Below are 21029 nucleotides of genomic sequence, written 5' to 3' on the forward strand. Positions count from 1 at the left end.
AAAACCTGCAAAAATTATTTTACCATGTTAATTCATTTTTGTATTTTTTATATTTTACTAATATTTAAATTATTATTATTATTATTATATATATATATATATATATATATATATATATATATATATTAAAGTTCTCAACAAAAAGAATAGTAAACTTACCATTTTTTTTGGTAGAATTGGTCACTGCACTTTACTCCTTATTTTTTACTTATTTTGACACTTTTGGTCCTTACAATCAATATTTTTACACATTTAGGAACTATTTAATATTTAAAGTTTGACCACAAAACTTTAACGGTTTGACAACTTTGATCCAATTTCTAAAAATTTGCTAATTCATACTCCTTAATTCTTTAGCCATTTTTACACTTCTGATCATTGCAGCCAAAACTTTTACATTTTTTTCATAAAAACATGAAAAAAAAAACGTTTCGGGGCAAAGCCCGCGCTTTTCATTCTTGCACTTTCTACGTTTGTCATATTTATTGATTCGGAAACAACATTGAAAACTTTTAGTCCCGCGTAGCGGGGGTAACCTTTCTAGTTAGAAAAATAAAAAACGGGCCTAATTAAACCCCCACTCATACTCCCCCCCCCCCCCCCCCCCCCTTCTCAATGATATATGGCAGGTTTTATGTGTCCATTCCTAGACTTCTTTATCTCTTTTCCAAATTGCAAGAAACCTTCAATCAATCAAAGGGAAGGAGTATGAGTTTCATAGTGAGATTTGTAGCTAGTGCTTGGAATTTAGGGTTCTAAAAAAGGACTATATTCACCATTTTCCCAAACCATGTTCTTCCCCATAAAAAAACTATACATAACTACAACTCAAAATAAACAAACACACACACATACATAAAACCACATCCTTCGTCACCAAAATACAACATATGAAGTTTCAATCTCTTTTACAAATGAAGGCGAATAATAAAAATGGAAATTGTGGTTTCATTTTGTGTATCATTTCCTCAAAGGGAATAGGTTACTTTGGCAAATATTGAAAAGATGATAAGTCGGCGGTTCCAGCAAGTAGAGGAGCACCTGAGTGAGTTTGATCACAAAATATAGAGATCATGGGGGTTAGAGAGAAAACGAATCGTACGGTCATACACATGGTTATCTTCCCCCCCCCCCCCCCCCACCAATTTGTATGCTCCATCTCATAGTCTTATTTTTGTGCTTCGTGTCTCAAAAATCAGTTTTCTACCATTTTTTTTGTTGATGATGTCTAGATCCTAAAATGGGTTACAGGTTGGTTTCCGACATGGAGGGTTTAGATTGACCTCCCAGCACTCCATGATTTTTCTAGTGTAGTCGTCAATTGTATTAAATGTGTTGTAAGAGGGAGTTGCGGATATGAGGGTTTAATGGAGTTTATGTTAGATAATTTTGGGACCATTTCATTAATGTACATATATTGTTATCATTTAAATAAATAGTTATTATGGTAAGAATATAAATTTATTGATGGACCGATTTTATAGAATATTTATTTACCTTTGTGGCTTAACTTCCCAATTTGACTCAAAATCCTATATATTTCGTCCAGAATCTCATACTAGGGTATATATCCATTTATATATTTATGTGATGAGGAGCATACTAAGAAATACAAAATACACGTTAAAATTTGTGGGTGTCTCTAGTAGGGATTTTAAAGAGAGTTTTTTAGATCAACTAGAAAACCAACCCTAGCTATCAGATCCGAAAATCCCAATAAAGCAATTATGTAATCGTTCGTGTTGTTTACATTTTCTTGTAACCAGATCCTCGATAAATAACTAATGTTTATGCTTCCGTGTTTATGTTTTGGTTATATTAAAATAACCAACAATTTGTATCAGAGCTTACTCGAATCTATTTTTAGAAATTATTTTTTGGTTTAAGGTCTAGTTTTCAAATTAAACATACATGTATATTACATGCGTTTCTTCTGTTGTTGCCTATGCACAAAATATGCATGAATTTTCCGTTTTTCCTTTAGGCTATGATTTCTCAAAGTCCATGTTTATTTTTTATTTTTATTTTCATGTGACTTGTGTGATTATAGCATTATTAACACATGATCTCGTGTTTAGTGACCGTAAATTGCAAGAGTAAGGATGTGTTTTGCCCATTTTCTGACTTTGAATAGACTTTTCATGCTTTTTTACCTATATATCACATAACAACATAATCTCTCCTTTCATGTTCGTTAGTCTATTGGTCATTACCCAACTTCATTATAGGTAACACAGATATTTTATGCTTTTGTTGCTTTTTCAGCTTTGATACGATTACCTACAACAATTTTGTTTAATATTTAATTTGATCGAAATGAATAAGTTAAATAAATTTAAAGTATGATTTTAGAAATTCTTGTTGATTTTTTAAAGACAAAGATAACTTTATTAATAAAGATAAGGATATTTTTTTCCCACAATGCATGCAATGGAGACAGAGACACTATTTCTCCAACATATGTGTATATATCGAATTTTATGCAAGTTTTGAGTGGATATGCTTTATCAAATTGGTTATTTTAACATAGTCACATTGTTAGCTTGTATGATAATAGTTTCATTGTATTATCAAATTTTGGTTTCATGAAAATTTATAATAATAAACTATATTTGCTCCATTTTAAATTGTAACACAATGCTAGTAGATTATGTGTACGGTGTTATTAAAGATTTGAAGATTTTTTTGGGCATTTTTATGAATAAAATGTATTTTTCATTTTTTTTAGAATGGTGGAAGATTTTATTAAAGCTAGCAAAGGGCTAGGGAAAACACGTTACAACAAAATAGAAGTTAAAGCATGATTGTGAAGCCAATCAATCCATTTAAGCTTAGCTTTACTACACATATTGGAATTCAAAAGAAAAAACCCCGCTCAACAACCTCATCAAAAATAAAAGATTTCCTAATAGAAGACGTTCCAAAAATAAAGGAATTTATGAAATTCCACTAGCACTAAAAGGCCGAAAACACCACTGCTTCAAAAGCTTTTCGTTGATTACCACACAACTGAACATAATCAGACCAAGAGATGAGATCCGTAATAGAAGACCGATCAGGAGGCCCACCAAATAGCAATCCTACTCCATATATTAGTGAGTTCCCTACACCCTACAAAAAGATGATCAATAGTCTCCACATCATTAAGACAAATCAGACACATAATCGAATGCAACTCCAACCCTCGAATAGACAATCTCTCCCTAGTCAGGATGCTACCAATTATGATCCTCCAAATGAAAATGTTAAATTTGATAGGAACCCAATCATTCCACCTGGTCTCTGTACCACTTACATCACGTATACTACAATCAATAATAGAACAAGTCGAAGAAACCGAAAAAGCATCCGATGCACCACCGAGCCAAAAATATTTTTATTTTTTTTAAAGTAACTAATTACAAGTTTAGTTGTTTTAAGAGTTGTGACATTAAAGGACAATTTTATATGCCCACCAATATTTTGTTTAAGTAGCAGTGTAGCACTGCAATGAAAAGTGGCGCATATATATATATATATATATATATATATATATATATATATATATATATATATATATATATATATATATATATATATATATATATATATATATATATTATCCTATTTTTATTGTTGACTTTGAATAAGGATTTGTGAAAAGCGGCTTACGATTATATATTTTGGGGATTTCATAAGGATCATTTTTTAGCACATTCAATTATACGGAGGATTATATTATCGAATGCAACTCCAACCCTCGAATAGACAATCTCTCCCTAGTCAGGATGCTACCAATTCTGATCCTCAAAATGAAAATGTTAAATTTGATAGGAACCCAATCATTCCACCTGGTCTCCGTACCACTTACATCACGTATACTACAATCAATAATAGAACAAGTCGAAAAAACCGAAAAAGCATCCGATGCATCACCGAGCCAAAAATATTTTTATTTTTTTAAAGTAACTAATTACAAGTTTAGTTGTTTTAAGAGTTGTGACATTAAAGGACAATTTTATATGCCCACCAATATTTTGTTTTAAGCAGTAGCATTGCAATGAAAAGTGGCATATATATATATATATATATATATATATATATATATATATATATATATATATATATATATATATATATATTTTGATATATTGTATCCTATTTTTATTGCGGACTTTGAATAAGGATTTGTGAAAAGCGACTTACCATTATATATTTTGGGGATTTCATAAGGATCAATTTTTAGCACATTCAATTATACGGAGGATTATATTATGATAGATTTTGATTTTATTGTTGTTGTATTTTTTGAATCCCTTGCTATAATAAAAGAGTACCTTTATGCCGTGTGGCATTTGCTAGGCATCTCCCGGTTACAAAGTATAATTACAATTTGACCACTCTGATCTGTTACAATCTCATGACATTAAATCACATTCATATAATCAGGGATTTAGTTGATTCCATTTCAAATCGAAAGTAACTGGTTGATATGTATCCCAAATAATTAGGGATTTTTTTTTTTGTTTCAATTCCAAATTCCATTTGAGAATGATGTAACATGCAAGAAATATGTAAGACAAAACCTCAAAAATGGTCCCTGTGGTTTTCGAAAATATCAAGTTTAGTCTCTAAGTTTAAAAAACCTCTAAGTTGGTCCCTGTGGTTTCAAAACTTTTAACAAATGGTCATTTTCGCGAACTCCGTTAGCTTTTGGCCGTTAAGTAAGGGGTATTTTTGTCATTTCACTACCCAGGGACCATTTATGAGGTTTTTTATTACTTTTTTTAAAATAAATAAATAAAATTTAATTTGCAGGTCTATTTGTGTCCATCGTGTTCATCTATGAACAATTGAACATACAATCGAAATCGATTTGTTTAAATCTGGGAATCAAAACTCGTTGTATCAGGTTTTTGGTTTGTACATGAGTGAAGAATCTGAGAACTCGTCCAGTGAAGCTGATTCAGGTGAATCCATATTCATTACGGTGATGCTCCAAATTCGATGGATTTTCTCTAGTAAATCCATCTTCATTCCAAGGAAGCTGATATATTTTAGCAGTTTAAGAAAAGAAAAAAGAAACATGAAGAAACAGACAGAAACTGATAACTGATTTCCATTTTCTGCAACTCATTTTTTTCTCCCCTGAATCCCAATCTAGAAGATGGTTCCTGGTCCAACTCCGACAGCCATTTTTTCTGGCCAACAACTCGCAGGAAAAGAAGAGAGAAAGGTTTGGTGTCTGATCTCCACTACAGATCTCTTCGGATGAGATGATACAACCTAATTCCTTATTGGGTTCTTCTCGTAGGACTTCAAATCGGAAAACTCATCAGCCAATAAGTTGTTTTGAATATATGGGAAAAAAAACCCAACACGAGATGTCAATTTAGCGTATCTTTGTTTGGGTTTCAAGTGATCTGGCTGAAAGATGCAGATGATATGGATGAAGGTTAAGATGATTTAGTGTTTGTATGTGTGCTGTTTTTAGTGGATTCCAAAGAAGACGAAGATGCATATGTTCTCCAAAAACAATGGTGTAGAGAGAGAGAGAGAGATGAATATGTGATGTTTTTAGTGATATTTTTAGTGGGTCCCAAAGAAGACGAATATGCATATGTTCTCCAAAAACGAGAAAGAGAGAGAGAGAGAGAGGGAGAGAGAGAGAGATGTAGGGCCCTTTAATATTAAATAATTATATTTTTTTCCTTTTTTTTTTTTTTTAAATATGGCAAACTTCATAAATGGTCCTTACGGTTGTGAAATGACTGAAATGCCCTTCACTTAACGGTTAAATGCTAACGGTGTTAGCGAAAAGGACAATTAGTTAAAAGTTTTGAAACCACAGGGACCACCTATGAGGTTTTTTGAACTTAAGGACTAAACTTGATATTTTCAAAAACCACAAGGATCATTTTTGAAGTTTTGTCAATATGTAATCTTCTCTATATTTGAAATCAATTGGCTAGGGTTTTAAGTTGTGTAAATCTCGATAACTAAATCATAATGTCAGAAGTTATAGATTCAACGATTAAAGCTTTTCGGGAAGATGATTCAATTGCTTCATGTTGATGATGATGTTGTTGTTCTCGGTAAACCTAACGATCAACCATGACAACATTTTTGTTCTTCCGAATACATCAAATGATTTATGGGTTTTTTGAGTTGGGTTTTCATTTTTAGTTTATAAAGTTTCGTGGGTTTTCATAGTTGAGTTTTAACGATTTCAAGGCGTTTAAGGAAATACATGTGTAGATAATATGATTTTTAGTATTTGAGTTGAATGTGTGTTATGGAATTTCACGATCAACCATTTTCTCATGGTTTTAAAGGAAACTTTTGTCAATGTTACTTTTGGAAGTTGTAAACTTTTTTCTTTCATTGTAATAGAATTTATCATATTTATGATAAGTATCATATATTCATAGAGTACCATCCTCTATGTAGTGGCCTCCTCTTTTCTTTTTTTTTTTCTTTTTTTTTTTTTTTTTTTTTTTGAGAAAAATTAGGTTTATTTTAGATTTATTTCATTCGTTCATACATGAATCTTGAATTAATCAGGCATCATCAAATTAGGTTTCAGGCTTTACAATATCGTGTATTTAACCTTAATTTTTTACAGACTCTTAGAGCAAGAGTTAAATAAGAATTTTCACATAGAAGTAGTAGAGACTATGTGAATATGGCTAAAAGAGGACAATGTTATTCCTATTATTGAAGATGCTAAACATCCAGCCAAATATCGATGCTTGTTAACATGGTTAATGTTATTTTTTTTATGTTGCACAACCTGGTCAGGTCTCTTTTTCCTTCATCTCATTTTCTTTCACAACATATCTGCTTAAAATTTATTGTAGCCTAAGTTTTTTTTAATCATTTACATTGTTTTAGACATCATTGTTTATTATCATCACAAGTATTCCTAATATATTTGGCTTTTCTGGTCTCATTCTTCCGTCTGGTTTTTATGACAAAGGATGAGCTACTCGGATTACCCTTCAGGTCATTATGATGCAAAAATCGAGTTTCTGATGCAACATCTGACATTTGATTCAATTTAATATTCGATTATTTAAGTTGTTTTCTAAAATGGTTACAAGGGTATATTTAATTTGTTAGAATTATATATATATATATATATATATATATATATATATATATATATATATATATATATATATATATATATATATATATATATATATATCGAATGTCTTTGTTTGCTTTTGTTAGCTACAACTTTACTTGATTGTTTTATATTCCCTTTTCATGCTAGAATTTTAGAACTCAATGCATCCTATTTCTTGAAATAAGGAGATTATTTTGTTATTCAATCAAGGTTAGTTCTTGATCCTTGTACTCATTCATATGTTGAATCTTTATTTGGTTTATTCAAACTTTCATAAAGTGTATTTCTAATATATATTAAAAATCCAATAGGAAGACTTCATAGATTATATAGTTCTAGTTGATGATTTATTTGCTTCTGAAGTGAAGAAGCTACAAGCAGAGCAATTTAAACCAATGGAGCAAGTCACCCTTGAAACCTTTAAAAGAGACCTTGCTTGTGGTGTTGGAGCCTCTATCGGGTTCCAAAGAAACCAAACCCACTGCTTAATATGTATTGTGTTTAAAACATGTTCACATTTCTTTAAGAAGTATTCTATTGGTTTAAAACATGTTCACATTTCTTTAAGAAGTATCCATGGAAATCCCTTACAAATTAAGTCCCATAAATTACCAAACAACCCCATCTTCAAAAATCTTTACAATTTAGCTCCATATGTTACCTCTTTAGCCCCCAATATCTTAATTATGACATATTCAGTCCTTCCACCTCTTTTCCTTTCAGATTAAATCCAAATAATTACCACATAGCCGATGTCCTCATAAATATTTACAAACTGAGTCCGGAACTCACACTTTTAACCTCTGACTTCTAAAATTATGACAATAGCCCTTCGAGATCGTCCTTTGATATATAATTATTTATTTTAGGGCTACTATTCGTTCATTAATTAATTTATTTATTTACTTAATAAATGGGATGTTGCACCCTTCTTCTTCCGTATCATCGTGGTTCGCCGATGCCACGTCCCAGCTCGTTTGACGCCGCCTGTGCAATCCTCTTTCTGATCCAGTCAACATCTACCACCCGGAGGGAGGCTGTGTGTGTGCTTCAGTCGTGTGTCGCAGGCATGTGGGTGTGTTGTGGTTTTTGTTCGACTGTCAAAGCTCGTTTGGCCAGAAGAACCCCGTGAAGAACCACCATGACGACCAACCATGGTGGTTGTCGCTGTCAACTCCGCTATTTTCTAAAATAACTTAATTTCTAGATGTTATGTTGGCTAAATTTTAGAATAAGAATTGTAATTAGTTGTTACTATGTCATAGTATCCTAAAAGTATCAAGAACCTAATAATTACACACACACACACACACACACACATATATATATATATATATAATAAAATAAAATTATATCAAAAGGAAACGTAAGGTGGTGGCTGATGGATTTAGTGTGCGCTAAGATGGACGATGACATAGGGGTGTAAGTGAGACAAGCCAACTCGCGAAAAACTCGAGTCCGACTCGAAAACTACTCGAAATCGACTCGACCTTAATTGAGTCGAGCTCGAGCTACTCGAGTACCTTATCGAGCTGAGCTCGAGTACTAAAATACTCAACCATAAAGTTCGCGAGCTTAGTGCAATTTACATATATGCTATTTATTTATAATTGTTCATTTATAACATATACATCATTTATTTATAATTATTCATTTATAACATATATGGTTGATGTTATATTGATATTAGGTGATTAATAGTTTTTTTTTTTTTTTTTTTTTTTTTTTTTTTTTTTTTAGTTTGGACATTTGCATGTGGAATGTTTAATATTTATTACTCAATTTAATGATTTTGATTTTTTTTTAATATTAGTCGAGCCGAGCCAAACCGAGCTCGAGACTGTTGAGTATTTCACGATCCAGCGCTCGAGCTTAAAATCAAGGCTCGACTCGAGTTCGAACCGAGTTTTGAGCTCAAGTATTTTAGTCGAATCGAGCTTCGAGCTTGGTAGTATTCAGCTCGACTCGGTTCGTTTACACCCCCAATTCTAAGGTTGTGATGAAAAGTTACGTAATTTGTCTAACAAAACCATAAATATAGTCATTAGTTTTTGTTATTTATTTAATTTTTGTTAGTCGTATAACTACTTGTGTGACCCATGTATTACATGAGTTAATTTATATATATATATATATATATATATATATATATATATATATATATACCCATGTATTACATGGGTTAATTTATATATATATATATATATATATATATATATATATATATATATATATATATATATATATATATATATATATAATTATGTATTTAATATGATTGCTTAAAAAATAAGGGTAAAATTGCAATGTTGTCGTTTTCCCTTTTTCTTTTCTTTTTCTTTCAACTCGGAAACATATTTTTTTTAAAGTTTCCTTCCATTTCCTTGGAACTTAGGAACCAAAAAAGTTATTTATTTTGTTCCCATGGCTTTCTTTTCTCTCCATATTTTCATTCCATTTCTTTTCTTTTCTTTACTTAAAGTCCGGAACTAGGAACGGTGAAAGTTTAGTGTGTGTTCCTTTTATGACTTATTATCAAAACAAAATCCCCTCCAGGCTTGGACTTCCATGTATCAATTTTATTTTGGGGTTGTGTTCCTTTTTCAACGAAAGAATTTATTTTGCATAAATATAGAGGAGGTATTGAATGGTATTATTGCAGGGAAATATTAATTGTTTTCTAAGTTATTGTATATTTTGGTGCCAAAAGATGTATCACGAATTGTTGATCAAATTGTAAAAAAATATTGCTAAACATTTATAGCATAAACTAACAAAAAAAAAATCAATATATATATATATATATATATATATATATATATATATATATATATATATATATATATATATATATATATATATATATATATAACAATAAGTAGGATTTTTGTGTTTTATGAATATTGGCCTTTTTCTTTTGTTGAAAGAAATAAAAGAAACATGGCACCTTTTTAAAAAAAGTGCTAAATAAGCCCATGTAGGGGTGTTATTCGGTCGGTTTTTTTGGTTTTCGGTTTATACGGTTCGGTTTTATTGGTTTTTTTACATCTTAAAACTAATAATAACCAAACCAAATAAGATTCAGTTTAATCAGTTTTGGTTAATTCGGTTACGGTTTATTCAGTTTGGTTTACCGGCTAAACAAAGTAAAATTTTGCATGTAAAAACAAATATTAAATTAAAAGATTTTTTTTTAATGAAGTTTTACCACATGATTAAAAAACACTAATACACAACATATTATATTTAGTCTTTTATGATATGTTGTCTTAAAGAATCGATCTAGCCACATAAGTTATAGATTATTTAATATAACTTTAGACATATATGAAGATGAAATAAATGATCGAAGATTAATTGACATTTGGTTATTTAGTTGTTGCTCTTTAATACAATATGTAAACAATTATAAATTTATAATAGTTAATAACTAAATAATGAGTTATGAAAATATTTTTTAGTAATAATCTATCAATTTAAATATAAAATGTTAATTTATATATAAACTATAAAAATATATAACAGTTAAATAGTTTTTTTCGGTTTAACCAAAATCATAAAAATTTAATCAATACCAAACCAAAAACCAAATCGAATTAACCAAATAATCCGAACCAAATAACTTTAAAAATATATCCATTGGTGATGAACTCTGGGTGTGCATCTTTACCCATAAGTCGTAACCTATATTTGGCTAGGCCCAATTTGTAATCTTATCAAAACACAAATCGGATCCTGTTTATTCGGAAAGCCGACCCACACCAGTTACGGGTTGGCGGGAACTTTTACCGCCTCTTATGGCATTAGGGCTCCAAAAATATCAGTCCAAATTAAAGAATGTTCAATCTGCGCCTCTGCATCACCGATCGTCTCCCCGAAAATCGTCTTTGATAGACTCAGCTCACGGCAACAGGTTGGTGATGAAGTCTTCTATTTTTCTTTGTCCGATTGTGTGCTTGTGTTGTAAAACTCTTTGATTGTATCCTTGTTATGTGCTTTCATCAGCTAACAGTATATGTCTAGTTTTCTACAAAATTTGCTATATGTCGATACTGGTAATGGAAACATACCGGGTTTGGCGTATAGGCCGCTTCATCGGGTGATTCACAAGAAAACACTTTAGAAACCCCCTTTCTTTTCTCTCTCTATGTACTTCACATTTTAGTAGGGTTCGGGATATGGACCGCTGTTTTACTAATCGTGATTCTGTCGTTTAATAATCCTGAAAAATATGCTACACCATGACTCAACTTAATTTGCATGAACACCACATGTTCGATAAAATGCATCTGGGGTTTCTGCTGTTCTCTTTGAGGTCTATACTCTATATACCTAGTCGTCTAGCTGCTTGAAAGTTATTTGGTTTCTAAGTTGAGTGGTTGAATCGGATCTTGAAAACCTTTTGCTGTTTAAAGTGTTTGTAGGAGATGGATACATCGAACCCAGCTGTCCTTGTCAATGGTGATCTGCTTCGCAGCTATGTGGGCCGAAGAGTACGGACAGTGATTCAGGTAGTAAGACCTGATGGTGGTGGACTCATTGGGAGATCGACAGATGAAAAGCAAATTTCTGTAAAGGGTCACCCTCCATCTGTTCTTAATACTTTTGTTGAAGTAATTGGTGTTGCTGATAGTGCACAATCTATTCGTGCAGAGATAGTGACTAACTTTGGTGATACTTTTGGTATGGCTTTTCCCCCAATACGAATTGTCCATTTTATCTTCAAATCCTAATGAATTAGTAAATATGTGTTTAATTTCTAATTTAACTGGTGCTTGCTAGTTATGTTATAATATGGGTTAAAAGCCATTACATAATTCATGTAAAGGTGATAATAGCTACAAATGCTATAAAACAAGTGTCATTTAAGTTCTACTTTTACTTTTTTTTTTATCTGTGGAAAATTTTAAAATGTTTAAAGATTCCTACTTTTGGTTAAAAGAATCACCATTGATGTGGGGAACCATAGTGCATCAAAAAGACACCCACCACAAGTTTGAAATACCAATTATGATTTCATTCTCTTTAATTGATTTTTTTGTTTATCATATTGATTGATATTTTGCAGATACAAATAACTTCAACCAACTTTGCCAACTTGCTAATGGAGAGTTTAGGCACTTGTTTATCTGAAGAGGACAAAATGGAGTCTTGTCTACTTTGATGAATTTAAATGAACTTGGCTAGTTATTTTTATATCTTAAACTTTGGTGACATTTGGTAATGGTTGTCTTGTGGCTTTATTGCAAAGTTGAAAGATATTATGCACTTTGTGGTACATTAAACATATAAATGCATCATGTATCTAGTCAAAACTCAGGTACATTAATGATTAAACAACCATTATCACAAGAAAAAGATAAAGTTATCTCATTACTTTTACATAATAAACTACATAAATTATGTAACTTTCTAAATCCTACTACTTGGGTTCTAACAGCATCTCCTAATATACATCCATTCTCATGTTACATCCACAACACATTTTTTCCGACTTATTAATCTTAAATCACAACTGCAAATAACAAAAAACGAATTTAGTCATAACAATGAAACCAATCAGAAATAAGTAAAGTCAAGAAATTACCTTCTCCACTAGCTTTCCAATACTGATACGTCATCAGGCGGGTCGACCCAAATACTTTCAAATGGATCCTGTTCGCCCCAATCATGACACTGTTTCCGAGGGTAATATCGTCTATGATCAAGAGAATAAGATATACACCGTTTCCCATAAAACCGAACTTTAGAGAAATAAACACAATTCCTCATCATACCCAAAAGATCCGTTCTTGCATGTGACGACAAAAAACTAGCGAACAATGTCACACCTTCAAGCGTTTTCATTTCTACCCACTCTTTATTTTCTTGATCTAACTTATATATAATCGGGTTTTCACTATAACATGTGTAAATAACAAAAATATCACCTTTATTTTCCGCCATAAACTTCCCTTTCCACCAATTTTTCACAAAGAAGTTATCAGGGCAACGAGGTGGGGGGACAATCCGGATGCTCCATGTGTGCTCTATCGGGTCATAAACTCCAAGCCATCCGGTTAAACTCAAACAGTAAAACAACCCGTTACAGAAAACAAGTTTGTTCCAAATACTGCTAACGAATGGCAACCGATTATGGTAGTTTACAGTAGTCCATTCGGTTGCATTTGGTGAACAGGTGCTAATGGCGACGACTGTAGGGCTGACGTGTTTGACTGTGAAAAGAATACAGTTTTGGGATTTGGGGGAGTTTGAAAAGGCGACGATTTGGTATGTCATTTCGAATCTTGGTAGTTTAATCATTTCCCTTGTGAAGGGATTAAAGAATAGGACGCGTTGTGTTCTTGGCTTGTAGAGTAATAACCATCCGTCTTTGTTGTAACAGATTCTGCATCCATGGAGTTGTGGTAATTCGAGAGAGTATGTTTTGCGTTTTGATGGGTCGTAGAACTCGAAGAGGTGGCCGAGTTTTGGGAAGTACATTAGCCATGGCGGTTTGTTGACTTTTCTGACTGATAAAGCGACTGAAAGCCATTTTTTGCAGACGGAAGATGTGCGGATGTTGTCTTTTAGAGTTAATCGGGAGATTATGAGTTCGAGAAGTTCAGACGGAAGGATTGACCATGATTCGTGATGATCTTGCTCGTCTTTTTCTTTCGTTGATACTCTTTTATCATCCTTGAATGTTTCAGACAACCTACAAACGGAAAATTTTAAGAATTATTTTGCGAAACGAAAAGAGTTGAATTCTATGAAATGCAGACGAAAGTCACGAAACCAGGATCTACATTTATGATCTATAGACTATAGAAAGAATTGAATGATGAAGGAGAACGGAAGCACAGAAATTCTCTGTTGCCATTTAAAAATACCTGATTCATACACTAAACAGTAACGTAAGGTACGTAATCTAGTAAGAAGATAAAATATAATCAACTCAGATCGAACATTGAGAAGATAAGCTTTTACTAGAAACCCTAAAACCTAAAAACCTACACCTGCCAAACTTTATAAATTGTCGATGAATGAACAAAAACCACTATTTGTCACATACGTATACAATCCAATCAAGCAATTACAGAAAACGCAACAAATTCCATAAACTCCAGCTGAATTACGACAATATGTAAATTACCAGCAAAACGCACACACACTACAGTTAATTTGTACCAAAATCACTTGAATTGAACAGAAACTGTAGCAGGATTGTAAGTTTAAACACGGATCTCATGTGTATAACCCTAAAACCCAAATTCATCAATAAACCCAACGATAATTCAAACTCCAAACATAAAACAGTAAGGAATCCTCAAATCGAATTGGATTTCAGTCTTTCACTTGGAATTGTTGAAGAGGAAGAGGACTTACAATCGGTGTTTCCTTCTCTTCCTTCCTGCCATAATTGCGAACAGATTAAGCTAAGCTCCTCCCACCACCAGTGTCTGTGTGTTTTTGTAGAGAGAAAGATATGTTGAAGAGAGATGATGAGAATGGGAATGACTGTTGTTGTCACGTTATGAAAGCACCTAGGCTTTGTTACTACAACACGTGTACACAAAGGACTTATCTGGTGAGACGGGCCGCAGGGTACGTGGTAGTGGTAACTAATGGGATTGTTAGGTGAAAGATTAAAGGATGAGGTGGCAAGTTTTAATTGGTTGAGGAATGAGGGTGTTTGGAATACATTCGGTGGTCATCTCTGGAACTACCGTCACATGTGGGAATCGACAACCTGGGTGCTGTCTATCCGCTTGTGGGTAAATCTGTAAATGATCCAAGCATGATGTGGCAATCATTCTTTGCACCTTGATAAAAGTCATTACAGAATAAAAAAAAATGTTAATTATTTAGATAAACTCATATTATATTTCCTTCCACATCATAGTGAGGACAAGTTCAAAGTTCCAACTATTTTTGAATAAAAGCCTTCATTGTGAAAAATCATCAACAAAAAATTATATTCATATAATTGGGGATCAAAATCACTTACCACTTCCCTCTCCTTATTTCAGACATCTTTAACCAAGAAGATGATTATTTGTCTCAGTTTCAAACTCGCATATCAGAGTGATCAATCCAAGGCCGGTATAGCATATTCGAACCAAGGCCCAACAATTTTAAGGGCCCAAAATCATTTATGTTTAAATAGCAAGTATCTGTATCATTATACTCTATCTCATCCAATGTAGAGACTTTATGAACAGCGTTTTATTAATTTAATACTAATTTATTATTTATTATTAAATAATAATTTTCTACCATTTTCCCAAGTTATGTCGGAGATAGCGACGTTTCTATAATTCTATAGCATCCTTATTATTAAATAATAATGTTCCTATTTAATGTAAACATGTTTAATGGACCATGTGATTGGAGCTGAAAAATGTTCCATGGGTTTTGTAACTGTTTCAAAGTATTTTCTACAACCAAACATTAAATTTTCATGTACGGTTAGATACACCAAACAATCTAGGGAATTAAATACGCCACAAGATTTGTTTGTGGATACATGTTGGAGATGTTTTTGGTCCTATAACATTTCCATTCAGTGCATTGAGGCCACAGGTCCCATAAACTATCGTATAGCAAAATATTTAGATATTTAGCTACTAATACTGAATATGAAATAATGAAACAAATTTTGGGTTTCTTTTTTCCTTGAAACATATTTCATCGATTTACAAGATCTAGAAAAAAGGTTTGTTTTACATGTTTCTGGCACACAATTATTTAATAGGTTTATCTTCACAAAGCACTTTCACATTTTAAATATAATGGATAAAGGAAGCTGGTTTTTCTCAGCTACCTACAAAGAAAGTTAAAAGGATGTATTATAAATATATTGGGAAATGAGAGTGCTGGTTGTTGATACTTTTCGATACATACATAAGGCAAAGAAATAGGTAGAGAATATATGTTGTGGTTGTGTGTACCATTAATGTTTCATTTGTTACAGTTTTGTCCTTAAGTATGGATTATAAGTGAAAAGCAATGTGCAACGACATCACTAGTCTTTTACTATAACCATTTCAAATCATCATAAAAAGAAATTTTACCCACTACAACATCTTCAAGGTTTCAAGGAACAAGAAGAGAGGGTTCACCTTTGACGATTGGACTAAAGTAGTTTTGAATCCCTCCTTGTTGCCTCTAAATTGAAACCTTCAATATATATTCAAACCCAATACATTCTTTATTGGGACTTGGGAGTTTATCCTTTGTTTCTCAACCACTCAACAACTATGATGGTGGTTATTTGAAAAAGAAAGGGCCCATGAAGTTTTAGCCATTTTTTTCTTCAAAGATTAGGCCATTTCAAGCTTGAAACATACGGGATTCAAATCTAGATCAATTCTATTTTAGATTGTTTTTATACTAAACGATAGAGGTATAGCCTTTATGTATAATCATCGTGATCTATCGTTTTCTATTTAAAATTTCTTGATTGAAGCAATTTACCGTCAAATAGGCCATTATATTATTGTAATAAAATACTAAATGAGCAAAACATAATTTTAATGTCGACTTCTAATTTATATTAGTTAAATATAGAAATAGCTTTGTCTAGCCATTTGGATTTTTATCGGCAAACAAAAATCACTTATAGTAATTCACTAGGTATGAAATCCGAAATGTTCACGCGTTTATTAAAAAAAAAATCAATGTCAACTTTTTTACATTAAACAATTATTTACTGAATGCCAATGAATTTTGTCAATATAGATTGAATTTACAGATTTAAATAAGAAAGAAAACAATTTCCTTGCTGGTATTATTTATAGCAATTATTATGATTTATGTCATTTATTATAAGATTTAAGGGAACACTTTATGAGTATGTGGCATTTGCTTGTTCTAAACAAATAAGATAATTACAGGCGGAAAGCAATAAAATCTAAAAATATGAGAAAATGTCATTTGACAAAATCAAAGAGAAACATCTTTATTTATTAGGGAGGATATCCAATTAAATTTACCATGACGAGAAAACTATGTCCACTTGCAAAAAAATTTATATAATTAAGTAGAAAAACATATTGTAACTAACACGAGATAATTATAAGTTGTATTTTGAGTTTCTTTAACGAAATAGATTTTAATAAATAAGTAATAAGACGCCACAAAGAACAAATTACAAATTTGAAATAACTAAACAACTATTGTGTAACCAACCAATACAACAATTTTATCATTTTGCCAATAACCCGACAAAACTTAATTGCAAACAATACTCCAAGTCATGCTTAGAATTTGGAAGTCAATTGAAAATTTCAATCATTTCAGTCAGTGTATTATTTTCTACACCATATTGAGAATTATATACATTTTTTTTGAAAAATAACATCTTATCTAATTATTCTCACTATTTTTGCCCATAAAACCTAACGCAAATCCGCAATCAACCAAATATTCTAGTTGTTTTATACTATATCCGTATAACGTCCTCGATTTGATCGTGCTTCATGCAATAAGGGTTGAGTGACCGGGTCTTTTCCATCTCTTGCATCCCTCTAACTATAACAGTGGAAACGATCATCTTTTTCATTCATCCTATCTCACATTTTTTTCTTAAACTATTAAAAAAAATTGAAACTAATAAAAATTAAAAAAGTTAAAACTAGTAATTAAAACGATATTCTTTTAGTAAAAAAACAAATCCAAACGAAGAGCATAAAAAAGCTAGTTGTCGAGGTTGAGTATGTATATTTATCATGTATGGAATATCTTCAATGAGATTTGGTCGCAAGTTGTGAGTTTCTTTGAACTTATAAAGTGTTCATGGTATTGAATAGTGGGAGCGAATTTTTATTGTGAAAAAAATAAGTAGATTAAAATAATATCTATAGTGTTATTTAAAATAATTGAAAAATAGAAAAAGTAACCACCGGAGGGAAACCCGAAGGCAGCGGTTGAAAATCGAAAGCAAATCGAGTTCAAAAATCATAGTTCTGTGTAGGGATGAGCATCAGAACCGAGTATTCGCTTTTGGAACTGGATCCGCCTCGGAACTGCCGGTTCCGGTTCTGGAACTGCTTTAAGTGGTTTCGGTTCCTAAAGTTATTGAACCGCCTTAATCGGTTCCGGTTTCAATTCTCATTTTTTCGGAACCGCTATCCGCTGGGTACCCGCCGAAACCGATATATATATATATATATATATATATATATATATATATATATATATATATATATATATATATTAGTTTATATATTAGTTCAAATAAAAACAATAAATAGTGTGACAACATAAAAACACTATGTTTACGCTATTATTTTATAATGAATGTTGTATATGTATATTGTTGAAATAATTCTACTATGAATATTAACGTTTAATTATTCATATATTCATTAGAATTTTATTATTCTATTATAAATTTATATGTGTGCATTTTTGTAGTAAATTTTAATTTTTGTTTTAACTTGTGACAATTCATTTATTCATTGCTGAATAATGACATAAAGCTGTGGATACAAAATTCATTGCAGTATAATAACATAAAAATAGTATTTTTACATTCTCACACTATTTACTATTTTATTTGAAGTATCCCATATATATATATGTATATATATATATATATATATATATATATATATATATATATATATATATATATATATATATATTAACATTTCATATAAATATATGTGTGTTATTTAGACCAATTTAGAATATAGTGGTTCGATTCGGATCGAACTAAGTTGTAGTTTTACCGATAAAAGTTAACAAAGTTAATGTAACCGGGTTACCCGCTCCCGGAACCGGAACCGCCGGTTCTGGGACTGGTTCCATATATTTAAGGAGCGGTTACGGTTCCGGTTCCAGTTCTCGCCAAATGAGGCAGGTACCCACCTATGCGCATCCCTAGTTCTGTGAGTCTTGGGCGATGTATCTGCCGGTTTCACTCTTGTAGCTTGCCGGTTTTGTCTAACCTTAAACTACTTTCATACATAATCAAAACCAACCTAACTATCTATTAAAATGTTAATTCCTCTATCTTTTATATATACAACATAACTAAACCCAAACTTTTACTCTCATTAACAACTTAGACTAACCTAAAAAATAATATTAAAAAATAATAAAAAATACATTAGTCTCTATTTATAGAGAAAAACAAGTTATAAATTTAAATGTATTTTGTTCTTTCAGAAAAATACAACATATTTGTGATTTATAAAACTTGTTTGATAATAAAGAAAGATGGCAATAATGAAAGTATTCGAAATAAGTCAACCGACTTATTTTTGTTGCACCAACACCACCGGTCATATTATTGTTTTTTGGATACACTTTTCATTTTTATTTAATTATCAACCCAACCAACTAAAGACAATTAGCCACCAATAGGAGTGGTCTTATAACGGGGAGGAATAAGTTTGTGGTGATTGTTTGAAGAGTATGGAGAGGACCGTGTTAGACATTGGGGTATAGTAAGGCTTGAAATTCTGAGAATTGTGTAAAACACTTTCAGATTAAAGCATTTGGGTAATACTCTCAATATTCTTTAATCAGATAAAACTTAGAGAGACAAGAATTTAGAATGTTTTGATGATAGTTTCGTATGTACTAGAAAATGAGACCAAAACCGACTTTATGATATTTGTCTGAAAACTATCACATGATATTTTCAAACGGTCATAAAACTATATAAACTGACATAAAAACGGAAATTTGGATAAGGGTCAAACAATGATCAATTATATGGAAATCCGATTTTCTGATGCATTTTTAATATAGCAACATACCCTCTACCCCTTGGACCCCACCAGGGGCGCTGCCCCCGAACCCCCGCTCGTTTAGGGTGTTCGCCCCTAAATGACAGTTTACTTTGAAAACTTGATCAAATTTAAACAAGTATGTACTCCACACCCTCCTTATTTGTTTAATATTTATCAAGATCACTTTTGGTCACCAAAGTAATCACCTTACACTTAAATAATATTGATAATAACAAATCACCAACAGACCGATCCAAAAATATAGTGTATCCAGAGCAAAAAGAAAAAAGGTGTCCCCAAAATCATAAATATAATAAAATTTAAATCGAAATAGACAAACCGTTATATAATTTAAATTAATATTAAAAAACATAAATATGATTAAAACATTCCAAAAATAATTATTATAAAGAAAAATATGTATCCTAACATTTTTAGATAAATTGGTTTATCTCTGTAATTATACCATATCTCTAACAATTTTGAATCTTTTAGAGACATGAGCCCTAAAAAAACCATCCGAGTTGCTCACTATTGGACCTGAGCCTGAATAGTTTGACAAAGTCTTTAGTGATGTGAATTTTGAGAAGTAAACTTAGAAGACAAATAAATAGATTAGGATGACGCCTTGACCAAGTAATACAAAGTATTCATACAACCACCCGAATAGAGGTTGACAATGACCGTTTTGATGAAGTTGATTTAGATTTTTGCCTATTCAACAGGGCATATGATTTTACGTCTAACAAACACTTGAATCCATTCTCGTTTGACTAAACTGTAAAATCGGTCCTTATGGTTTACAAAAAACTGTAGATGTGGTCCAAATTATTTTCAACTTGCATGGAATGTACAAAATAAAAAGTTTCCCATGAATTTAGTCCCAAAAAAAGAAATTTCTTGTGAATTTTGTCCATGATGGATTTGAAATAACGGTTTTACCCTTCAAATTTTTTAAAATATTTTTTAATATTTATTTTAATAATTTTTAATTAAAAATAAAAGAACAAAAAACTTGGGCCCACTCACTCCCGTCGTCCCCTGCCCTTCTCTCTCTTTCTAACCTAACCCAAGTATCTCTTCATCTTCAAAGAAACCGAGATCGATGTTGAATATAACCGCTTTCAAAGAAATCCAGAGTGATGTTCAAAAGGAAATCACACATATCTATTGTTTCTTATTTATGTTTCTCT

The 21029-nt window shown here is 31.6% G+C and overlaps 2 protein-coding genes and 1 non-coding gene across 3 annotated transcripts; 2 read left to right on the plus strand and 1 right to left on the minus strand.

Moving 5' to 3' along the window:
• The first annotated feature begins 6950 nt into the window (after window positions 1-6950).
• LOC145013680 (small nucleolar RNA snoR60) lies at window positions 6951-7018 on the plus strand. Its single transcript, XR_013665227.1, has one exon. It is a non-coding gene; the product is annotated as a small nucleolar RNA snoR60 (small nucleolar RNA).
• A 3893-nt stretch (window positions 7019-10911) lies between these two features.
• On the plus strand, window positions 10912-12379 carry LOC145009574 (replication protein A 14 kDa subunit B-like). Its single transcript, XM_078968246.1, has 3 exons — window positions 10912-11024; window positions 11527-11794; window positions 12180-12379. Exons 2-3 carry the CDS (start codon window positions 11539-11541, stop codon window positions 12242-12244), a joined length of 321 nt encoding a protein of 106 aa, XP_078824372.1. The 5' UTR covers window positions 10912-11024; window positions 11527-11538; the 3' UTR covers window positions 12245-12379.
• A 38-nt stretch (window positions 12380-12417) lies between these two features.
• Window positions 12418-14654, minus strand: LOC145009573 (F-box/kelch-repeat protein At1g57790-like). Its single transcript, XM_078968245.1, has 3 exons — window positions 14480-14654; window positions 12699-13808; window positions 12418-12626 (listed from the first exon to the last, which is right to left on the minus strand). The coding sequence occupies exons 1-2, from the start codon at window positions 14509-14511 to the stop codon at window positions 12707-12709; spliced, it is 1134 nt and encodes a 377-aa protein (XP_078824371.1). The 5' UTR covers window positions 14512-14654; the 3' UTR covers window positions 12418-12626; window positions 12699-12706.
• Window positions 14655-21029: the final 6375 nt, after the last annotated feature.

The sequence above is a fragment of the Lactuca saligna genome, chromosome 8 (assembly GCF_052625555.1).
Source record: "Lactuca saligna cultivar CGN05327 chromosome 8, ASM5262555v1, whole genome shotgun sequence".
In the NCBI taxonomy this organism is placed as follows: Eukaryota; Viridiplantae; Streptophyta; class Magnoliopsida; order Asterales; family Asteraceae; genus Lactuca; species Lactuca saligna.